This window comes from Coenobita brevimanus, chromosome 65 (genome assembly GCF_032717465.1).
Source record: "Coenobita brevimanus isolate Jiangsu-jjx chromosome 65, ASM3271746v2, whole genome shotgun sequence".
Taxonomy (NCBI): domain Eukaryota; kingdom Metazoa; phylum Arthropoda; class Malacostraca; order Decapoda; family Coenobitidae; genus Coenobita; species Coenobita brevimanus.
In genome coordinates, this window is record NC_137018.1 from 47553104 (window position 1) to 47577256 (window position 24153).

A 24153-nucleotide genomic window follows, 5' to 3' on the forward strand; every position below is an offset into this window, starting at 1 on the left:
TAACAGTGGCTGGTAATATATACACTTTAAATGAAATTGGTTGAAAAATAATTTACAATAAAGCATGTGAGTTGCAATGTGATTAAAAAATAAGGATGTTGATGAACCTTTTGAGGTTACACGTAAATGATTCTCTAATTTCATGAATTATTCTTACTTAAATGGAGTTTAGTGTATGGTAAATCAGGATTTATTATTATTATTATTTTTATTAACTAGTCAGACCTCAGCTTTACATGTCTCATTATAACAAATATGATGTTATAAGGTTTAGGACTGAAGTATTTTATCAAATGAATGTCAAGAACTTAGTATCATTTAAACTGAGGCACTTTTGTCCACTGCATTTCTTGTTGTTGGTTTGGCTCTTGTGTCGGGAATTTGGTTTCATTTAAACTAAGGTACTTTTGTCCACTGCATTTATTGTTTCTGGTTTGGCTGTGGTGGTTGTGTTTGTCCTTGTGTGGGATTGATGCAGCCTGGAAACTCTGTCTTGTCCATGGAATAGTATTGGCATTCCTTGAGAATAGTAGAAGTTGCTAAATTATTCGCATTTTTTATGTGGTTGTTGGTCTTTTTGTACATGCTGGCTCTCTACATGTTTCTTGCAGCAGCACCAGCTGATAATGTCACTGATATCCTTCCTGGCATCGGACTTCTTGAACATGTAGTGTGGAATCATATACTTGAGTTTGTGCAGTTTATAGTGGAGTTTAGCTTGAGATGTTTTTATTATGACCCCTTTATGCCTTGTAGTACTGTAGTTGTTTTGACTGTGTTAGTGTGTAGTTTGCCCCCATCCCCTCCCCCCCAGACTGAGAGCCAGTACCCTGGGCTGGATCTGAACCTGGGTGTGTTCAGGCGGCCTCGTACCCGCCACAACCTGGCTGCTCTCGTGGCACCTCGCTCTTCACAGGTCAGAGTGCCGGCTGTGCTCACGATGCCAGCTGTGTTCCCTGTGTTGGCCGCTGGCATTGGTAACACTGGTTGCTGGGACTGACATTGCCACACAGGCTGTGGGATATTACTAACAATGGAATGAGATGGTGTCATGTTGATGGATAATGGCATGCTTTACACTGGTCAGGGCTGCAGATGCAAACTTATAATCAACTTCCTGCTGTATCTAGGATTTATGTAAAAAAAAAAAAAAAGTGCAGAAACACCCCATGACTCTTGCTCAACTTGGAAAAATAAATCCTAGTTAGGAGAGGGGAGTTAATAATTAAGTTTGTATGTAAATATGGTCCATGGTCTGCAGTGCGTATCTGTGGTCAGGAGTATGTTGTTAACCCCTTCAGTCCTACAGGCCTCCAGTTGGTTGAGAATAGTCTGGCAGCAGCCAGAATAAATACAGGCATTTCCCATTTAAAGTTGGTTTTACTTTTAGTTGTTTTAGTATTAGGTTATATTGCTCATGATTTTTTCTTTTCATGTTAGGTTATGTTGCTCATAATTATATTCCATTTTTCATGTAAAGGTGTTCAGGATTGACAAATATTGCTTTAAACTATGCAGCATTGCTTAGTTCATTGTTGTGTGCATCACTTTAAAGTGTTTCACCAGACATAGCATTTTGCTGCCTACATCTCAGACTTAAAGTGAGAATTGCCTGTAGGAAAGAAATCCTCAGATTTGATTTGATTAAGGGATCTTGTCAAGATATTGTAACAAAGGATAATTCTGGCCCAGAATGTTGGCAGGAGGTGGTGGTCTGACTAACATGGCAGTAATGAGGCAATCCGACAACAACAAGAGCAATAGCATGGCAGCTGGTACATGAGACTAATGATTGAACTTCTTTGTGGATATATTTATGACTGATGGAATGATATTTTATGACAGTGATGCAGTACAGTAACATCTTGCTCTGTGGAATAATGGGCTTGTGTTGCTCTTATTTGGTGGTGGGAAGATGTCCCGTTATTTTCTATACAGCTCTGAAACACCACACACTACAGTGGTAGAGGTATACATTGCCCTTCACAACCACTGGACATTGCAGTCTTTATTAATTTTGTAGTTATGTAACCTTTAGGACGTTTAAAGTCTCTTAGATGATTAAAAGATACCTTAGACAGAATTAATTTTAAAGGTTATCCTTGTACTCCATAATTAAGTGTCCAGAGCCTTACCTTAGGACGTTCAGGAGTGGTGTCATATTGTCATATTTTATTCTGACCAAAACCAGGTTAAGGCATATATATATATATATATATATATATATATATATATATATATATTTACACACTTCCAGCTCAAGGAAATCTCTGTTTCTCAAAAGGTCAAACCTATATTGAGTTACCTGTTCAAGAACAGTGTTGCACCTTAATATTTTTATTTTAGATATGTACAATTTTGTTAGAGTGGTAGGTGGTGGCAACCATCATCCACTCACTTGATGTAGTGCTGCCTACTTCTTAGCCTTTATCATTCTTTTTCTGTGCCTGCCCTCCTCTCTTTCTATTTCTCTCATCTTTCCTGTCACTACTTATTGCTTTTCTTTCTGTTACAGGTGGCTTTACATTGAGTGACAAGCCAAATGGTTTCCTGTAAGCCAAGAAACCATTTACAACGCGGATGGTAACCATATAACCAAACCATACGTGCTCCCTACGTGTCAAGTGGGTTGGTGGAGGGTTAGTGCCCCTCCCTGTAAAACAAATAACTCAGAGTCAAATGGCCACCCCGTACGGGATTATGGCATCAGGCAATAGATAGATAGATAGACAATTTTGTTAAGTGTAGGGAAATTACTACTTTTCAAAAGGTTACTGAATGTAGCAGTGGTATGTAGACAACACAGTAAAGTCTGAAAACCACCCATTACTCCACTCCTACACCACACCACCAACTTCATCCCTCCTTTCACACCACCTCGGCTGGAGAGGCAACCTCATCATCATCATCATCATCATCATCCAGACCTTGTTTCCCACCCTAGGATGGGATGAGGAATAACAGCTGTGGTCAGGGGCACACCCGGGGGGGGGGGCTGGACCCCCCCTTTAGCTCTCTGGGTCCTTTAAAAATTTATATTTATTTATTTTGATAACAGCAAAACATGAAAAACTGGCAAGTACAAACAAAGAGTAATGCATGAGCCAGCAGCTCTGACTCAAAACCAGCATGTGACCTCCCAGTAATTATCGGATTACCTGACCTCACCTCACTACGGCCCCCTCCCCCCCCCTTAGAAAATTCCTGGGTGCGCCCGTGACTGTGGTAGAAGGTGTACTCATCATCCACTCACTCAGTGTAGGGATGCCTTGTGGTCTGTACACTGAGTAACAAGCCAAATGGTTTCCTATACCCAGGAAACCATTTATGACACTGGGTGGTAACCATATAACTGGAGTTTTTGGCCGGGTTAAGTATACCCCAGATTCCCCTGTCTAAAATCACTTAATCATGGCAAATGAGAGACAGAACTATGTGTATATTATAATGGTGGTTGGTGAGTTAATACCCTACATCCACTGAAATACCCTATATGGCAGAAATTCACCTCATTTATTTAAGGCACCTGAAGGTGACTGCATATATACATACATTGAGAGCATATGTTTGTGCCTTCGCAGCATCAAGGACCGACAGCCAGTGGCATTGTTCCTTGTCAAGTATAGTAAAACAGAGACAGGATAGCTTCTAACATCAGTTAAGGTTGTCAGGAGGCAGTGTTGATGTTTGTAAGGACATGAGATTGATCTCATGCTATGGCAGGAAATGATTTTGAGTTTTTGAAAACAGCCTAACACATTTACAAGGCAATCTTTTCATGTCAAAAGCATCCTCACTTATACTGTCACTGATGTGTGTGTGTGTCTCTCTCTCAGTAGTTACATTTTCCTCCTTCCTTCAACTTCCCCCACTAATATAATGTTTTATACCCCAGCCTAACATAACCTAACATGTCCAGTAATCTTGATCATGTAAAGATATTCCTGTCTTCAAAGCTTGCTTTTTCTTACTACAGTATACAGCAGTAGATAATGTAGAGACTAATGTCATATCAGTGTTTACATTCCCTGTTACTAATCTTTTACACAGTAGTTGGTATTTGAAGTAATGCAATACTTGGTATAATATATGTAGCTCTGTTAACTCCTTCATTGTGAAGATCTCTTTTTGTGCTTTATTCTTGCCAGAGGTATCGCTTTATGATTGTAATTACAGTAACTTAAGGTAGACCTCGTGTAATGACTGGGTTGGGATCAGTTTCTCATAATTTGAGTATAGTGTAATTGGTTGTTAGTAGGGAGAACAAAATAGAAAACATGTCATCATGCTGGGTGAAATATTGGATGGATGTTGCTAACCCCTTCACTATTAAAGGTCTTCAGGAAGCAGAATAAAATCTTCTGGAGATAGCAGAAATAAAGCAGAAGACATCATCATATTGAAGGGGTTATGTGTGTGATATGAGTGTAATATTTGCCATTTACAGGGATATTAAATGTATAGTCTCACTGAAGGAGAGTGTAACTTACAACTCTAGCATTATTCTTTCTTTTTTTTTTTCACCAGGTTATATATCCAGCTTAGGAGAAACCACACAAATTGCAGGAGTTGCAGACAGTTTCCATTAACTTTTGGTATGGTAATCCCCCCCCCCCCAGTTCTTGCTACTTTCAGTCAAATTCAGCTTTGGTAAGACCTTTCTGAGGTATAGAAGGACTGGAGAAAGCTGATGAGGAGAGGTAAATTGAGATGGTTTGGGCACATGGAGAGGATGGGGGATAGTAATTGGGTGCAGAAAGTGAGATGTGTTAACGTTAGGGGTAGGGTTATGAGAAGTAGACTGAAAAAGACCTGGGACAAGGTCACTTTAGTGTGACCTCAGGGATAAGGGACTGAATAGGGAAGGTGCCCGAGATCGAGCAGCATGGACAGCTGCTATGTGGTGATCAAGGCCGACGCATGCAAGCACATTGGAGCCTTTAAAAATGAAACGAAACAAATATACAGTACATGAATAAGTATGTACGATATGAGATGGTATTTCTTTTGGGATGGAGCTGAGAATTTTAAAGGCTTGGGTAATGAGTAAATAGATTTGTGGTCCATATCATTGGACACACTCATGATATTGTCTTCTTTTGTTTTCTTTGTCATATTTATGATCCTGCATACTGTGCATATGATGAGTACTTCATAAACCTATGTGAGTGGATTGATTTATTTTTTTCAGTTCATGCAATGAATACTTTTCTGTGTCACAGTGTTCCTCAGTTTATTTTTGTGTAAAGTACTGTATAAATATTTCTTTGGGCTTATTGTATAAATATTTCTTTGGGCTAAATAGTCTGGACTGGGACACCAGTGCTTTTGATGGGACAATATAGGATTGGATGGTAGTTAGATAGGAAGGTAGATATTTGTGTTATGGTTGTTTTCAATGTTTCTTATGTTACTATGCAATTGAATCACACCCCATTCCCCCATCAGGAGAACCACTCCCGACGGATGGTGACGGAGAAGTTGCTACAGTATGCCTTCCCTGCCTCCCACAGGCTGCCATTCTTTGCATTTGAGTATGGTGAGACCTACCCTGAGAACGGTTGGAGTGTTTATGAACCTGTGGCAGAGCTTAGGAGACAGGTGAGACAAGGAGTTAGTGAGACTGGGGAGGATAGCAAAAGTATCTGTTTTTGTGTCTGTTATTGTTTCTCTCTTTCTTTCTTTCTTTTTTATATTTATTTGTCTCTGTTTTTACCAGTCAGACCAACCCCATGATTTTTTTTTGTAATTAGAGTTAGAATGAAGATACAGTAAAAACGACTGTCTAGGATATTGCATAAAGGTTTCATTTGTATGTATGAGATGGGTCTTCAAGGCTCCCCTTGTATCCCTGCTAAAGAAAAAGATAGCAATCTCTTAATGAACCTAGACTCCAGTGTACCAGTACTTCCACCACTTATAGCTGCCACTGGTTAATGTAACATTCTTCTGTCATGGTTACAAAAAGAGAATGGGGGAATGCGGGGACAGGACAGTTTCTGCCTGTGGTCCACCAGGTTCAGATTGAGATGAGCCAAGGACAACAACAGCAACAATTTTCTTTGATAAATGCTTGATGTCCTTTCATTTAACTTCTGAAATGGACTCCTGTGAGGGATGTATGCCGATGGTTTGGTGTTGATTGCAGAGAATGAAAGGGAAGCAAAGGAAAGATTTTGGAAGCGGAGAGATGGTATGGGACACATGGGCTTGAGGGTAAATGCAAATTAAAAAAAAAAAAGGTGATGGTATCTAAGGTTGGTGGTGGTACTGTTGAAGAAGAGGGAAAGTGGCCATGTGCGGTTTGCCACAAGGGCATGGGAAGTAATTCCATCCTGTGCAGTGTTTGTGACAAGTGGGTACATAAGAGATGTCGTGGTATTAGAGTTAGACAGTGAGATAATGCTGAATTCATATGTGCTGTATGTCATGGAGAGCATGTGGATATTGCCAGGCATGAAAGGATTGAACTTGCTGGTGAGTCTCTTGAGTGTACAGAAGAGTTATGTAATTTGGGAGACATGTTATGTGCTGGAGGTGAGGCAGGAGCTAGCTGTGTGGCTAGAATGAGGAATGGATGGAAGAAGTTCAGGGAGCTGTTGCCTCTCCTGACAATGAGAGGGCTCTTCCTCCGTGCTAAGGGATCTTTGTATGCGGCATGTGTTAGGAGTGTAATGCTGTATAGTAGTTAGACCTCGGCAGTAAAGGAGGAGGATATTTGCAGGCACAAACATACAGAAATGGCAGTGGTTAGGTGGAATTGCAGTATGTCCTTGAGTTTGAGACCTGGGGAGGCTAGGTTTACGATGGAAGAGTTGAGAGGTAGGATGGGACTGGAGTGTTTTGGTGTTGTGATGAGGAGAAGTAGATTGAGATGGTCTGGGCATGTGGAGAGGATGGGGAATTGGGGATGATACTGTAATTGGGTGCAGGAAGTGATAAGTGTTAATGTTGGGGGTAGGGTAGTGAGAGGTAGACTGAAAAAAACCTGGGATGAAGTCATTGAGTATGACCTCAGGGTTAAGGGATTAAATAGGGAAGCTGCCAAAGATCGAGCAGCATGGAGAGCCACAATTAGGTGACTGAGGCTGACGCACACAAGCATGTTGTCAATAACAGAACAAAAACAGACGAAAATGATAGGATTCATCTTGCTGGCGAGTCTTTTGAGAGTGCGGAAGAGTTGTGTTTCTTGAGAGACATGTTATTTGCTGGAGGTGGGGCTGGAGCTAGAGTGAGGAGTGGCTGGAAGAAGTTCAAGGAGCTGTTGCCCTTCTTGACGTTGAGAGGGCTATCCCTTCATGCAAAGGGATCTTTGTATGCGGCATATGTTACAAGTGTAATGCTGTATAGTAGTGAGACATGGGCAGTAACAGCAGAGGATATTCGCAGGCCCAAACATACAGAAATGGCAGTGATTCAATGGATGTGCAGTGCGTCCTTGAATGCTAAGCCTGGGGGGCTAGGTTGATGATAGAAGAGTTAAGAGGAAGGATGGGACTGGAGTGCATTGGTGTTGTGATGAGGAGTGACAGATTGGGATGTTTGGGTATGTGGAAAGGAAGGAGGATGGCAGTTGGGTGCAAAAAGTGAGAAGTGTGAAAGTTGGGGGTGGGGTTGTGAGAGGCAGACCGAAAAGACCTGGGACGGGGTCATAGAATGTGACCTCAGGGATAAGGACTGAATTGGGAGGCTGCCAGATATCAAGCAGCATGGAAATCCACCGTTAGGTAACCAAGGCCTGTGCATGCAAGCATGTTGGAGTCATTATAAACAAAAAATTTTATCATGTACAGTATTTGATGTTAAAATGAACAGTAAAGTATGAGTGCATGTGAAACAGAATTATTGTGAGTTTATTCCAGCTGGAATGAACATCAATGAGGTTGTAGACAAATTCATTTTAGTAATGGAATACAGTAGATATTGTATGGTTGAAGACTGCCCTTAGATATGTCCTGAATGTATGTGAACAGCATTCTGATTGCAGATACTGGGAATAATGGAAAAAATATTTCATAGGATTGAAGAAGTTAAATGTAGAGAAAGAGTTCTCTGCAGGAACAGGTGCCTATCTCCTTCAGGGTCTGCCGAATGAGTCTTGGCGCATCACACGTATCAATGAGCAGTATGAGGTGTGCGAGACCTACCCAGCAGTGTGGGCAGTGCCAGCTGCTGCATCAGACAATGATCTCAGGAATGTGGCTGCGTTCAGAAGCAGAGGACGCATACCAGTATGTGATCAGATGTAGATTAGTTTTCTGATTGGCACTGAAGTTTTGTAACACCTCTTCCTCAGTGATATATCCTGCACTTTACTCCTCAATATCCTCTTGTTTGTTATTGATGCAAACTGTGTTGACATAAAGTAACATAAACAGTGTAAAGAAAATGATGAAGTGTAATATGCAAAATACATTGCTAAGGAAGAGGGACTACAAAGCTTCCTGTACCACTTTGAATGCAACCGTTATGTGCATACACTGTTTCAGTACAGTGATGTCTATTTTACTGACAGTCTTCAGTACCAGTATGTCAGGAATATGCTTACTGAACTTTTTTTTTTTTTTTTTTTTTTTTTTAATGATTGGTACTGTAAATTAAAGGAAACTGGCAAATTAGTTTTATAGGTAGCAGTAGAACTTTCATAAACAGTACTGTACTGTATGATATTAACTCACTAATTTTTTTGGTGTCATTGCTGGTCAGGTGTTGAGTTGGATTCACCCAGAGAGCCAGGCAACCATCACACGGTGTGCACAGCCACTGGTGGGTGTGAGTGGCAAACGTAGTCGTGATGATGAGGCGTATATCCAACACATCATGGATGCCAATGCACAGAGTCACAAGATATTTATTATGGATGCACGGCCAAGGTTAGTGGGGCGTTGGTCACAGGAGGCATTATGCTTGTGGGCTTTGAAATCTCCCTAACATCCACTTCCTTAGTGTTTTATATTGCTTTGTACACATCAGTAGTCTATTGAGCAGTCTGCATAATACAGTTGGAGAATCTCTATGTTGTTATTTTGCATTTTGAAGCCCATTAATAGCAGGCAGTATTTCAGTTTTTGCTCATCTGTAACTCATTTTTTTTCTATAATGAAAGCTGTACTGTAAGTAAGCTAACATAATAAAAACTACATGTGTCTGCTTGCAGATAGATATTAAAACACCATTAAAACTTTTGTCAGCTTGACTCTGGTAACAGGCTGAAGTATAGTACTATAGCTTTTGGCCATTTTGCAACAAAAATACTAATATGGGAGACCAGAAGGTCTCTGAGACAAAACAAAGGCAGAGTAGACCTATGTTAATGTTCACTGGCCTAGTCAAGACACTGGAATGCCAGGAGTCCCATATATAGTTTATACAGTATTGCAAAATTTGTAGTTATGTCATATTGCACATATACCCACTATTTAAGGATTAATAACTGTAGTGTAATGACCAAATGCTGATGAAGCAAGTTCAGTTACATTAAATCAAGTACAATATAGACAGTATACTGTACTTATTTATAAGTTGAATGTAACAAGGTCTGTTTTTTCTGCATCCAGTGTAAATGCAGTGGCAAACAAAGCAAAGGGTGGTGGGTATGAGAGTGAGGATGCTTACCAGAATGCTGAGGTGCAGTTCCTTGATATCCACAACATCCACGTCATGAGAGAGAGTCTACGCAAGCTTCAGGGTGAGATGGTGTGCATGTGTTCAAGTTTGCCTGTGTTGATAAGTGGATGGATGGTCATTTAGTCAAGGAGTGCAGGAGTGTACAGGTATATAGTAAAGCTTATGTGGAGATTTGTTGTTTTGGAGTGGCAATGTTTGTAAGTGAGGTAATCTGTTTGTCATCCAAGTAGATACAGCAACAAGTTGAATGAACTGGCTCAGATAACAGATAACACACAATTTTTTCTGATACCTGTACTATGTTGTACTTTACATGAATATATGCTTCTCATCTGCTTGATGATTCGGGGTAGTTGGGTCGCTAGACAAACAGAATAGCTTAAACAGATAAATAAATGACTCTGTTTCCATGTACTTTCTGTAACTTTATTTCCTTCATACCAGAGGTGGGCACCACAAATGAAAATTCAGTTCCGCAATGCAGATCCGGGCAAACTAAAAAAATTGCCCTCCGCAACCGCAAATCTGCAAAATTCTTGAAATTTGCAGTTCTGCAAATGCAAAAACACAAACACAAACCATTTTTATCCCTTTCAGTACCACGGCATCAGCTTTATTTTATTCTGGATACCCTGAGAAGATTATATTAAGTTTAGGATGATATTTTTCATAATTGAGGGGTTAAAAATCATCTCTAGTTACTCATCCACCACAATTATATCTTTATGTACTCAATTCTGCGACTTTATGAAGTTTGGTCACTCTCATCTTAAATATCAGGACCAACTTACCTAGCCCCGGGCTTCTATGCTCCTCATGTGGGAACACAGAATTGGATGATGGATGAAGGGGTGGAAATTGTCTAAAATAATGAATGGGATATGTAAAATTATACAAAACAAGGGTAAATCATTCACAATTGTAGATACAGTAAAACCTTGATATAACAGACTTCAGTAGACCAGAATTCACTTTTATCGGACTTGAGGAGCAACCAGACTAAATTCCTATATATTGGAAAAAGTCTGATAAAGCCAGAAGCAGTCCGGACAGCCTGTCCACTTCAGCTGTGCTCACCACAATAAGGTAAGTAAAAGACATGTTTATCAGTGTACAGTGCAGTACTATTATATATACTATACCATTTGATTAAGGTAGTGAAGTTATAACACAGTACAGTACCGCAGTGGTAGTCAAAACAGTTTAAAAACTGTCCATGCGATCCGGACTAATGTCTGATATATCGGAAAAAGTCTGGATTAGCAAGGGGATGTCCGGATGTCACTTTTATCAGAATTTCGCATTTTTTGGAATGGTTTGGGCCCTAATTAGTCCATTATAGTGAGGTCTTACTGTAATATTAAATTATTACACCACACCTCGTTTTGTTTTGTTTCATTTTTAAAGGCTCTAACATGCTTGCATGCGTCGGCCTTGGTCACCTAATGGCGGCTTTCCACGCTGCACGATCTATTGCAGCCTCCCTGTTCAGTCCCTTAACCCTGAGGTCACACTTAATGACCTCGTCCCATCTCTTTCTCGGTCTGCCCCTCATAACCCCACCCTCAATATTAGCACCTCTCACCTTCCTCACCCAATTATCATCCCCTATCCTCTCCACATGCCCAAACCATCTCAGTCTACCTCTCCTCATCACAACACCAATACACTCCAGTCCCATCCTACCTCTCAACTCTTCCATCGTAAACCCAGCCCACCCAGACCTTGCACGCAGGGACACTATACATCCACCTAATCATTGTCATTTCTGTTTGTCTGAGCCTGTGAATCTCCTCCTCCTTTACTGCCCAGGTTTCACTACCATACAGCATTACACTCCTAACACATGCTGCATACAAAGACCCCTTAGCATGTAGGGAGAGTCCTCTCAATGTCAGGAGAGGCAAGAACTCCCTGAACTTCTTCCAACCACTTCTCACCCTAGCCACAGAGCTAGCTCCAGCCCCACCTCCAGCACACAACATGTCTCCCAAATAACAAAACTCTTCCACACACTCAAGAGATTCACTAGCAAGTTCAATCCTTTCACGCCTGACAACCTCCACCTGCTCTCCCCGACACACCGTGCACATAAAATCATCATTATCTCGCAGTCTACCTATGATACTACTACATCTTTTGTGCACTCATTTATCACAAACACCGCACAAGATGGAATTACTTCCCACGCCCTTGTGGCAAACTGCACATGGCCACTCTCCCTCGTCTCTGACTACCGCCACCAACCCTAGATATCATCACTTTTGTTTTATCCGCATTTACTCTTAAGCCCTTGTGCCCCATACCATCTCTCCACTTCCTAAATCTTTCCTCCGCCTCTCTTTCGTTCTCTGCAATCAACACCAGATCATCAGCACGCAACATCTCCCACGGGAGTCCGTTTTTGAAGTCATGTGAGAGGGCTTCATGTACCATGATAAACAACATGGGACTCAAAACTGACCCCTGATGCACACCAACGTTCACGGAAAACTCATCACTCAAATTTCCATTCACTTTTACCTTGATGCGAGCACCCATATACATAGCCATAACCACCCTAACCAACTCACACTTGACAAGTTGACACACCACTCCACCTCTGTTCCTCGGCTTCAACCTCCTCAGTCCTCACTTCTCAGTCACTGTCAGACTCCTCCAACAACTGAGACAACTCCAACATACAGTATATTTATCTATCCATCTATCTGTACTTATATGCAAGGGGAAAAGGTAGTTGTCTGGTAAGAAAAATTGTAAAATTGTGTTCGGTTTCATTTCGTATGTTTCTTATTTAATCTGTTATTTATCTGCCTAATGATTTTTGTTGAGAATGAAATACTGGCAGTGGCAATGCTAGAAGTCTGACAAATTTGAAATTTAGACTAAAGGTCATATTCCAGGTGGACTGGAAGGCTCTGTAGTACATCTTTGCACTTTTCATCATGTAATTGGCTTGTGTGCTAAACAAGTCTTTCTAGTATTGATGTGGTTTACATCAGTAGCATACATTATAACATCAAAGAATCTGGAAAAAAAATGATCTTGAATTAGGCGTTATATTTTTTCTTTATTTATTGGGGGAAAAATATCTTTGCTGGCTTTTATCCTTAAATTTTTTATTTCTTACCCACTTTCCAGAAAGCACATACAGTACAGGTATACCCTGGTATATTATGCCCTCAGATGTGATACCCTAGCTCAGCGATGGGCGTAAAAATACCACTACACCCCGCCTAATGATGGCCAGACCCCGGTTTAACAGTGGATTTAGATTATTTACCGATTTTGATGATATTTTTAGACTTTTGTGTTTATTATGATTTATAAACTGTTTTTAGACTTATATAATGTGTTTTAGTCACAGGCTGGGTGAACACTGTCAATTTGGGGTACAGTTTGCTAAGTTTGATTTTCTCCGGACTTATATTTGATGATTTTCAGATTTTATTTTTGGATTTAGGTGAGATAAAAACTGCGTTTAGGCATAGTTTAGCCTGTTTTAAAGCTATCTGGGGGTGTAAGTGAGCTAGAAACTTGTTTTTGGACTCATCTGGCTGGGTCTAGGACTTGGTTTGGGGGGAAACCCAAGGCTCAAAAACACATCCCCATACTTTACATGTTGAATCTACCCTAATATACGATACCCCGCCTAACGATGGGTTTTTACTTAACCAATTGCATCATAAAACCAGGGTATACTTGTATATCATTAAGATAATGTAGTGAGGAACCCTCCAATGTAAAGTAGACTACGACTTGCTGCGATGATGTTATGCTTTATTGTTTAATCATGAGTATGAATGCCCCTCCCTGTAAAACAAATAACTCAGAGTCAAATGGCCACCCCGTATGGGATTATGGCGTCTGGCAATAGATAGATAGATAGACAGATGAATGTTGCCCTCTCTTGGCTTAGACCCATTTTCATTCCTTTCCTGAGAGCTTGGTATGAAGCCAGTGAATATCAAAAAGAGATGAATCTGATCTTCAGCCATTCTCTCTCTCTCTCTTTCTCTCTTTTATATTTCATTTTGAAGGAATCGTAAAATTATCCTGCAAAATGTAAGATAATGAAAAATGCTATTGTACATCGTAGCAAAGGTGAATTTATTATATATATACAATACTGTATTTATTGTACTTATGGAAACTGTGGGAGTGGCGGACGGTGCTGGCGAGCCGGCAACTCACCCTGATGCCGCCTGCAGGACTGGGCCACGTAGATGTTTGTGGGCAGATTTACGTTTGCGCAAGTGCTTCTGCAAGTGCAAAAATGCGAATTTGCATAGAATTTGTCACAAACAGAAACCCGTAGATGAATTCATACTTCCACAATTGCAGAATTTGCGGTTTGCCGAAGTGATTGTGGAAATGCCCAGCTCTGCTTCATACCATCTTTAACCCATAGAGCCCAGAATGTATTTTTTATTTTATTCTTACTATCTCTTGAGGAACTGTTGACTTTTTTGAACTGGAAAGGTTGGATGTAGCCTTAATAAACCTGTCAGTGCAAGTGGCCGTTCTCAAGTACAATGAATTCATCAGATAAACTAAAAAGAATCACATAGATTTAAGAGATTAAATCCCCTTCCTTGCTGTCTCAGAGGTTTGCTACCCAACCATTGACAATGCACACTGGCTGAGCAACCTAGAGGCAACTCACTGGCTGGACCACATTCGCTGTGTGCTGAGTGGAGCGCTGCGCATCACAGACAAGGTGGAGAGTCACAAGACCAGTGTTGTTGTACACTGTTCTGATGGATGGGACAGAACTGCGCAGGTGAGACTGCTGAGAGGGTGTGTTGACCAAGTAGAATTTAAAATATTGTCAAAGACCACACAGGTGAAAGAATTTGCTAAGAGGGTGTGATTCATTATCATATTATGAAAGTAATATATAAAATGCTGTATTTTCTTTTGTACAGGTTAAATTTGTGTTGTATGATATGAGGCCATTAATCTAAAAGTCGGCTGAGCGCCACTTTGTAAAATTAAAGAAAAATGCAGCGAAAGTGTTGCATCTTTCAAAATGCCATATTTTGACTCCTGAAGGACATTTTTAAGTGTGTGTGTGTGTTTTTAATAATGTATCTTAACCCCTTAACTGCAGGGCGTCACTTGAGTGACACTCGGGTGCAAGGGATCATACCACAGGGCGTCGCTTTTGTGATTCTGTGTTATTTTGAATTGCCTGGGGTTTCAAGTGGTGGCTTGTATCATTTATCAGTACTGCCAGTGTCCAGCTATAGTCAGCACTGCTAATGTCACCTGTACCCCCATCCATTGTTGACAATTTAGCCATCTTTCCTCTGTTGTTGACTCCCCTTCTTACCTCCCCTCCATTACCCTCTCCCCCCGCCTGCCCAGCCGCGCTGCGCTATGCAAATCCTAGACAGATTTTTCCACTCATTTTATCCCTTGAAATGTGCCCTATGTCCTATTCTTATACAAAATAATATATAAAAGAAAGAGAAAAGGTAATTGATACTCCCATACATCTGGAATGGGCTAATTATCACCTGGCAACACCCCACATGCACTCGTTCGCTAATTTTCCCTGTTTATTTCCCTTTGAAATATGCCGTATGACCTGTTCTCGTAATAAAAATATATATATAAGAAAGGAAGGGAGAAGCCTAAGGGATATTTACATTTACCTGGAACTACCTAATTTATTATGTATTGTCTAGATTTCCTGCCAGTCATTTCTTAGCATATAAATTAGCAGATGTCACCACACTGACATTGTCAACCCTTCCCTGCCCATATACGCCACATCATTCAGTTTACTCACTTTCGAGGTGAAACCATTTCTGATTTGCACCCGTCCACTTCTGCCGCTTCTAAGCCCACTGCAAAGGGCCCTGTGACCTCTACGCCTACTAAACCTCGTGTGGAAAGGGGTAAAGGGCTAACTGACACTGCCTGGAACATGAACTGGCTAAATTATCAATGATTATGATGGACAGTGAGTACGATCTTTCTGGTGACTCTTGGGATGAGGAAGTGGAGGAAATGGTGACGGAAACCCCCAGTATGAGTGCTTTTGTGTCCCAAGTTCTAAAACAGTGCAAGTGGAAATGTAAATACAGGTAAGCCCTTAATTCGCGCGAGGGTTACGTTCCCAGACCCTTCGCGTATGTGGTAAATTCGCGTATATGTTCTGCCCTTGTGTGCACATAATTACGCATGTCTACTAAGTATATTACATCTAAATAATACTGTTTATGCACTACATACACCTTATAAACTAGCATAAATTATGAAAAACAACAAAAATGTAAGAAATTTAACACTGAAACCTGACAAGCACAGGCATAGGTGGAAACACTTCAGCACTCAGGTGCACAAGCCCTCACTGCCTCTCATATGCTACATTCTGCCTTCTTTATTGTAAGAACAGGTGAATCACCCCAAACACACGGTTCCAAGACAATTCACCATGAAGTCAATTCACCATCAAAACATGGACGATTTCCTATCTTTCTATAAATATACTTATTATTGATTAATTAATACTTTAGTAACTAATTTCCAGGGGGATTTTATAACTCATATAAGTAAAAAACTAGTGTACTGTACTTGCTAAATAAACTGGTATGTAAATAAATGACGGGGAATCGTCCTGACGGAGAATTGTCGCCAACATTCCTCCCTTAAGTTTGTGCAACACTGTAACTTTCTCTGTCAGCAACATCACTTTACAAGTCTGTTTTGGTATGTTACCACATGCATCACTAGCACTACGCTTAGGCCCCATGTTAGCAGACAAGGCAAGCAATCACTGGAAGGCATAAAAATAAGCCACAAATAATGATTCGCGAGTCACGCATGGTTCGACCATCGGATTCAAACTGACTGTGTGGACAGTGTGGTGTGTGGTAGACCGACCTCCCACACACACACACACACACACACACACACACACGCACATGTATGCACATGGGCAGCAGGTAGGCATTTTTATATTTTATTTATTTCTCTTGTATATTAAAATTATTTATTTGAATACTATAATTTTGTTTTAATTATTGTGCGAAAAATTCGTGGATAACCGAAATCGTGTGAAAAAAGTTCGCGTGAATTAAGGGCTTACCTGTAATGTGTAAGTAGCAAGTGAAAGCAATGAATGTAAATATAATTGTACAGTGAAAAATAGTTTTATAAGTTACTGCAAGTGACAGTGAAAAACATAGTGTAAATAAAATAGAAATGTAAATAAAATAGAAAATGTAAATAGAGATGTAAATAATCAGTAATATAAGAATATGACTATAAATACTCGGAGTAATGACAGTGAAAGTGAAAGCTTTGCTCTCTACGCTAGTTTACTGAACGAGAAAGTGAATGCCTGGAGTGAAAATAAACTACTAGTACTGCAGGAAACTTATGGATAAATATTGTATATATAAATAAGTGTATGAAGTACTAGGAATATAAATTGTGAGTGTGGTTATGAATAATAAATGACAGCTCCGCCACAGAATACCAGTGGGGAATGAGCGCGGGTGGAAAGCTCGTACGCGCTCGTAATTTACATTGCTTTCAGTTTTTTTTTTTTTTTTTTTAAATATGGATTCCAAACTACTTGAAATTAATAGAATAGTGTTTGTAGTGATAATATTGGGCAATGGTAACCATATTACGGGGTATCGGGAAGTGTAAAGTGGAGACTTCGTTACCTAACTTCAGAAGTCTCCACAAGTCCTACGGTAGTTGACGAAGGCTCAACAAACATCCCAGGAGAAAGCTGAAGGTATGTGCCACGTGCATATTTAATTATAATATTCTAGGACTAATAACTGATTTTTGGCCAATATTTTAAAAAAGTCAGTTGAAGCGTGATTATCCCTGCTGGACAGGCACGGCTAGCTCCCGACATCCCCGCAGTTAATGGGTAAAGCACCTATTTTCATCATATGATTCTTTGAGGAACCTTACTCAGTGGCATTTTGGAAGAAAATGAAGGTAACTGCAAACTTCTCATTTTACATACAGTATTCGCCCCAAAACGAAACAAATGAATACCATACCATTCCCACCAATAAAGATAATGCACTGAAATGTTTTTTCTTATAGCCTTAAAGCATGTACTTTCACATAATAGCAGTAGAAAATAACTTATGTTGGTAACCCCCCAAAAAAAATTTGCCCACAATTGCTATACCATTCCCACCAATAAAGATAATGCACTGATTTTTTTTTTTTTTTTTTTTTTCTCCAGGGTACCTTTAAGCATGTGCTATACTTTCACGTAATAGCAGTAAAGAGAGAGACAGAGAGAGAGAGTGAGAGAGAGAGATGCCAGTACCCACCCCCCTCAAAAAAATAACATAATCTCCCACAAACGGGACAAACGTCGGCTATACCATTCCCACCAGTTAAGATAATACACTGGATTTTTCTGGAAGGTTTTTTTAATCATACTAAGAGTCATTCTTAGCATGTCAAAAAAATAAAATCCATGTGACACAATAAAGGCAAAAATTGAGTAATAATAATCAAACAACCACGAAAGTAGGAGTATGTTGGTAGTATGTAATCCACGTGCAGTAGAGCAGGGTAAACACAAGACCATGGTAGTGTGTGTGTGTGTGTGTGTGTGTGTGTGTGTGTGTGTGTAGCTCAGTGATTGACCAAGAATTTGCATGTTGCACACTGTCATTGTCTACTGAACGCATGATGTACTATGCCTCCCAGTTATTGGCTCTTGCAGCACTTGGTCCCATGTGGCTGATTTTAAGATTGATTCTGCCTGTGTTCAGTACGCTGCGACGCTGCAGTCGAGAAGTGACTTGTATTGAATGGGAATTTCAACCCTGTTGGAAGTCGCAAATCAGTCTCAAGAGTTGCTCTCCAGAAAGTACGGGTTTGTGGGAATACAGTGCTATGATAAAACTGGTTTTGGCCGGGGTGGCGCTCATGTGACTTTAAGATCAGTGGCCTCATATGAACTAATTCTGAGTGACAATCTTGCCACATACACAGGTTTGATTCCCATTTGCAGCAAACTAGATGTGTGAGGTGTAGGGGTCAGAGACTAGGTACCTGGAATGATACAGTAGACCCTCAATTTGTGCAGCTAATATACAGTATCTGGGACTCTTACTGTGCAAATAGAACTCAAATTGCATGATTGAAACCCATGTTGCTTGGCTAATTAGTATGGTGAAATCCCAGAAATTTTAGCTGTATTATTTTATGACCATTTTTTATAATGAAAATCTTATTTGAAAGAAGAAATACATAGTGATTGGTGGCAATATGGTGAGAGAGATGTGTTTGTGTGCGTGCATACTTGTGTGTATATGGCCAGCTGATTGAGTGTAAACAAACCATTTCACGTCCCATAATTTTTAACTATGTTGAATTATTACCATTTGTTTTAGCACAACACTACAAAAAGATAATCATCACCCTCATTTACTCTATGTGGGGTGAGTGTGCATCTACATAGTCTGACAGTGGAACTTCTGGGGGTTATGGCAGCGGACAGGGGTCGACTTTTAAGATTTTCCCATACAAACTTTTTTTTTTTTTTAACTTTCCCCCTGCATTTACTGGTCCAGGCCAGGGTTTATATTTCCATGCAAAACATGTTTAACACAAATCAGGCTGCATAAATTGAGGGTGTACTGTAATTATTTCTTCATAGTTTTTTAAAGATGAATGTTGGGATGCATATAGTTGTGGTCTTTGAGAGAAATGAAGTCACTGAATGCACAGAGGCTGGATGGTGAGGAAATGGAAAATGTGAGTGCATTTAAGTACTGGGGTAGAGTGATGAGTAAGGATGGAAGTTTAGAGGATGAAATGCCTGAAAGGGTACCACAGGGAAGAAAGGTAGCTGGTTCTTTAAAAGCTGTGATAAGAAATAAGGACGTAAAAAGGTTGCTGCGTTGTAGTATTGTGATACCAACTTTAATCTGTGGTAGCAAAGATTGGACCTTTTTAGAAGGACACAAGTCAAGAGTGAGAGCAGTGGAAGTGAGTTACTTGAGAGGTAACACTAGGAGTTCCATGGAGAGACAGACTGACAAATGAGGAAGTGAAGGAGCATTGTGGTGTGGATGTGGATTAGATAGAAAGTGTTAGAAGTACATTGAAGTGGTTTGGCCATGTGGAGAGGATTGAGAACAAGAGACTAATGAGGAGAGGGTATGTGAATGAGGTGGAGAAAGGGAGAGGGAGTGGGAAACCAAGGATTAGATGGAGGGATGGAGTGGAGAGGTATATGAGAGAGAGAGGGGTGTTAGCTCGGGGGAGGGCAGTGAAATGACAGGGGACAGGGTGACATGGAGGCTTTGATTGTGGCCATGCCATAGGGGATTGAGGTGTCTGTCTAGATATTTGGTATGACAGTGATTCTTTTCGAATGCAGTCCAAGACTAAAAGGGCCTGGTGATGCTGACAGATAGACTGATGGACTGATTGTTAGACAGAAGGGTATTGACTGATGGACTGATTGTTAGACAGAAGGGTATTGACTGATGGACTGATTGTTAGACAGAAGGGTATTGACTGATGGACTGATTGTTAGACAGAAGGGTATTGACTGATGGACTGATTGTTAGACAGAAGGGTATTGAAGTAGATAAACAGGAATATCAAAAAGTACATGAGTGATATATTTGTACAATGAAATGGTGCAACATAAAATTGTAAACAGATAAATACACAATTAGGTCTTTCATCTTGATGGCAACTACCACAAACTAATGGTAGTCACAGATAAAAGAGGTACCATAGATGAAAATGTAAGTAGATATAAAGATACACAGAAAAAATGACAAGAAGCATAAAAACGGGAGAAGTTTCAACTGTATACATAGTGAAGAGGTCCATAGAATCCTTTGCTCATCATGTAAGTGTTCAAAATCTCTGATAGGAACACACTAATATTAATGCATATTCCTCTTCTGCAGTTAACAGGTCTTGCGATGATTCTCCTGGATGGATACTACCGCACACTGGAGGGTCTGATGGTGCTGATAGAGAAGGAGTGGCTCAGCTTTGGCCACAAGTTTGCCCAGCGCATTGGTCACGGGGATGACCGGCACCAGGATGCTGACCGCTCACCGGTCTTCCTTCAGTTCATGGACTGTGTGTGGCAGGTTATGCGACAATTCCCCCATGCATTCCAGTTCACTGAAGACCTGCTCATCACCATACTCGATCACCTGTACTCATGTCTTTTTGGCACCTTTCTCTATAATAGGTAAGAATCTCTCTCTCACTCTCTTTCTCTCTCTCTCTCTCTCATTCATTTACTGAGGACTTCTTAACCCCACATCTGCCAAAGGTCTTCCCTGGCTAAATAGAATCACCTGGTATCAGTCAGGATGAACAGCACATGCTCTTCACGATGGGGTTAATACCATTCTGTGTCGCCTTTACTTTTTTTTAATTACTTGGAACGGGGAAAAAAAAAGTGAGGCAGGTAACTGGCTCAATTTCCGTATCCCTTCTCCAGTGAACGTGAGAGGATGGAGCGTGAGGTGAAGACGAAGACTGTGTCACTTTGGTCACTGGTTCTGAGCAACCGGTCTGACTTTGAGAATCCACTGTACAACCCAGCCACACAATCTCACGTCCTCTTCCCCCTCACCTCCATGCGACACCTGCGCCTCTGGGACAAGTATTACTGCCGCTGGAACCCATCGATGCGGCAGCAGGTGAGGGATGATGGGTATTTTACAGTACACAGTATATATATATATATTTTGGTGGTAGGTGGGGGCATTCATCATCCACTCACTCGATGTAATGCTGCTTTGGATGTCTGCCCTTTTCTCTCTTCGCTCCTTCCTCTTCTGTCTTTCTTTCCTTCATTCTTTCCTCTTCCTTCTGCCGACAGGTGACTCTACACCCCCTCTTCTGTCTTTCCTTCACTCTTTCCTCTTCCTTCTGCGTATGGGGGACTCTTCACTGAATGACAAGACAGATGGTTTCTTGTACACCAGGAAACCATTTACTACTGTGGGTGGTAACCATATAACCAAATTATGGCACCTGGTGGTTTAGTGGGCAGTTACGGTGCTCCAATTAGATTGAGCCTGTGTAGGTTTATTTTCATGGGGTGGTTGAGGTTCATTGTTCATGTGATGCTACTCAGTGATGAGTGAGGCTGGTCATGACCAACTTGCCTAGCCCAGGGCTTCTATGCTCCTCATGAGGCAACATAGGATTGGATGATGGATGGATGGATATATATTTTTTTATAGTATGTAAGTTGAGTTGGGTTAAGGTAGGCTAAGTTAGGTTAATCAAGTAGGGTAGAATTAATTAAGGGTAGGAAAACATCATAAGCCACAAGCTGAACGAGAACAGCTGTCCGGGTCCCAACTGAATGGCCAGAGTCCCCTGACCCCCCCCCCCCATGGCCCCAGAAAAAGTCCGTTGGGTGGCTCGCCAGCCTCTCTGTCCACGTGCAGGTAATAGACCGTAACCCATATGCAGAGCAAACAAGGCTCCTTACCGAATGGTCGAAATCCCCCGGCCACCCCAATCACCAGTAACATTCTTGCTGTGCGCAAGGAAAACACAGCATAACCCACAAGCTGAGCGAGAATTGCTGTTCGGCTCCCTACTGAATGGTTGAAATCCCTCGGCCACCCAAGTTAGTCTGAAACTCCCGGCCACGCATGGTCATCAGCCTTCTTACCAAATGGTCAAAGTCGCATCACTGTTTGGATTACTCGGGCACTCCTTAGGCCCATTATGTACAGGGACCCAGTGTTTCTGCCACATTGCAACATTTGCCTGGGTGAGCGAAAAGGACCCTTGCGCTCGTAGGTCACTGTGCTGCATTTTTCTTGCATGCTCATAGCTAAGCATAGGTAGAGGCATAGCAATGCTTTACTCTCCCCAGTGCTGCCACACCTTAGTTCCCTCATTTTTCTCTCCACATGTGGATGTGCTTGGCTGAGGTAAAACAATGGCAGCTTCGATTGTTGCTTTTGTGGTGGTGCCTTACCTTCTGCTGGCCTTAATCCTCCTCTGTGATGTTCTCGTGTGTGTGATGATTGCCCCACTTCCACTCAAGAAATGCAAGAGGAGAGTTTTGACAATGGAGAAGAAGCTTGAGAGACTGGGCAAGGTTAACGTGGGCGGGCCAACTTCATGCATTCTGCATGAATATGACTTCACCTCTTCAACCTTGTTTGATATCAAGAAATCACGGGATAGTCTAACTCAGTACACACAGGATTATGGTGATACCACTAGGAAAAGCAACTGGAAGGTGATGTCCCAGCCCCTCCATGCCAGCATCGACCAGTCGACTTTGGTTTGGTTCTGCCAGCAACGGGGTGCTGGCATGCTTGTATGTGGGACCGAGTTGAAGGCTGCAGCCAAATAGTTTGCACACCTGCACATCACATACAACTTCAAGGCATCCGAGGGTTTGCTTTTCTGGTTCAAACTTTCGCATATACTTACTGGCCATGAGGCACATGGCAAGGCTTTGGACATGGCAGTGGAGGATGTTGAGCCATTTTGCCAGAAAGTGCAGTGCCTGATCGAGGAGGGCCTTGCTCTTGGTCAAGTGTACAGTGCTGACAAAACTGGTCTACTCTTCTGCTCCTTGCCTGCCAAAACCCTGGCAGAAGAGACGGAGATGACTGTGCAAGAATAGATAACAATAGAGTGGTGAAAAAGGTATATCTGAGTGAATTTGAAGGAAGGAGGAGACGAGGTAGGCCAAAGAGAAGGTGCAGGGATATTGTGGATGAGTGTGTGAGCAAGAGAGGTATGGAAGTCGGTAAGACTAGGGGACTGACAAGAGACTGAGCTGGCTGGATGAATTTTGTTAGTAGAAGTGCATGATCATGGAGTTGGCACCCCTTTTTAATGTGACAGTGTTCGGATTGACTCTGTTGGATATGTTTATGTGAAGCTAGAGAATGTGATGAAAGTTTTTGGCATATCAGATAGAGCCAGGGTTCCAGGAGCCTGAATGATGAGTGAATGGGAGCATGGCCCATTGGATTGGGCAAACCTGGGCTGTCTGGATGTTGCTACTCCTCACACTGCCCTAGAGTGAGAAAGGAGGTCCAGATGATGATGATGATAATTTGTCTGTTATATAGTTATATAGGTAGTGCTGGTTAATTTAAATGATGATAATGATAATGATGATGTACTTTGTTTAACTATTTCCTCCTTCCCTGTAGGAACCTGTACACCTGCGTTTCAAGGAGTTGTTGCATGTGAAGGGTGAGCTGGACCGGCGAGTGGAGGAGCTCAAGCGAGAGTTGGCTGCACGTCAGACACATGACTCCCCCAGGGTCACATCAGCTATTGTTTGAACTTTCCCTACCCCTTTTTGTTATTCATCTGCCCCTCCTTGTACTTTCCTGTCACTTCCCTACTCCTCACTTGATTTGTTATCGTCTACCCCAGTATTATCTTTCCTCTCTTTTCTATGTCTGTCTTCACTTTGTTACCATCCAGCGTTCCACCTAATTTCTGTCATTGTCTGGACCTTCCTCATCTCTCCTCACCTCCCACTCCCTCCTC

The 24153-nt window shown here is 41.4% G+C and overlaps 1 protein-coding gene across 1 annotated transcript in view; it reads left to right on the forward strand.

The window, feature by feature from the left end:
- mtm (phosphatidylinositol-3-phosphate phosphatase) overlaps positions 1 to 23943 on the forward strand; it is a 54541-nt gene extending 30598 nt beyond the window's left edge. The window contains exons 6-14 of the mRNA XM_080276615.1: positions 815 to 916; positions 5449 to 5601; positions 8085 to 8234; positions 8710 to 8876; positions 9561 to 9691; positions 14238 to 14413; positions 20559 to 20851; positions 21107 to 21308; positions 23808 to 23943. Coding sequence (XP_080132741.1) covers positions 815 to 916; positions 5449 to 5601; positions 8085 to 8234; positions 8710 to 8876; positions 9561 to 9691; positions 14238 to 14413; positions 20559 to 20851; positions 21107 to 21308; positions 23808 to 23942 — 1509 coding nt within the window. The 3' untranslated portion in view covers position 23943. The remainder of the gene's footprint in view (positions 1 to 814; positions 917 to 5448; positions 5602 to 8084; positions 8235 to 8709; positions 8877 to 9560; positions 9692 to 14237; positions 14414 to 20558; positions 20852 to 21106; positions 21309 to 23807) is intronic.
- Positions 23944 to 24153: the final 210 nt, after the last annotated feature.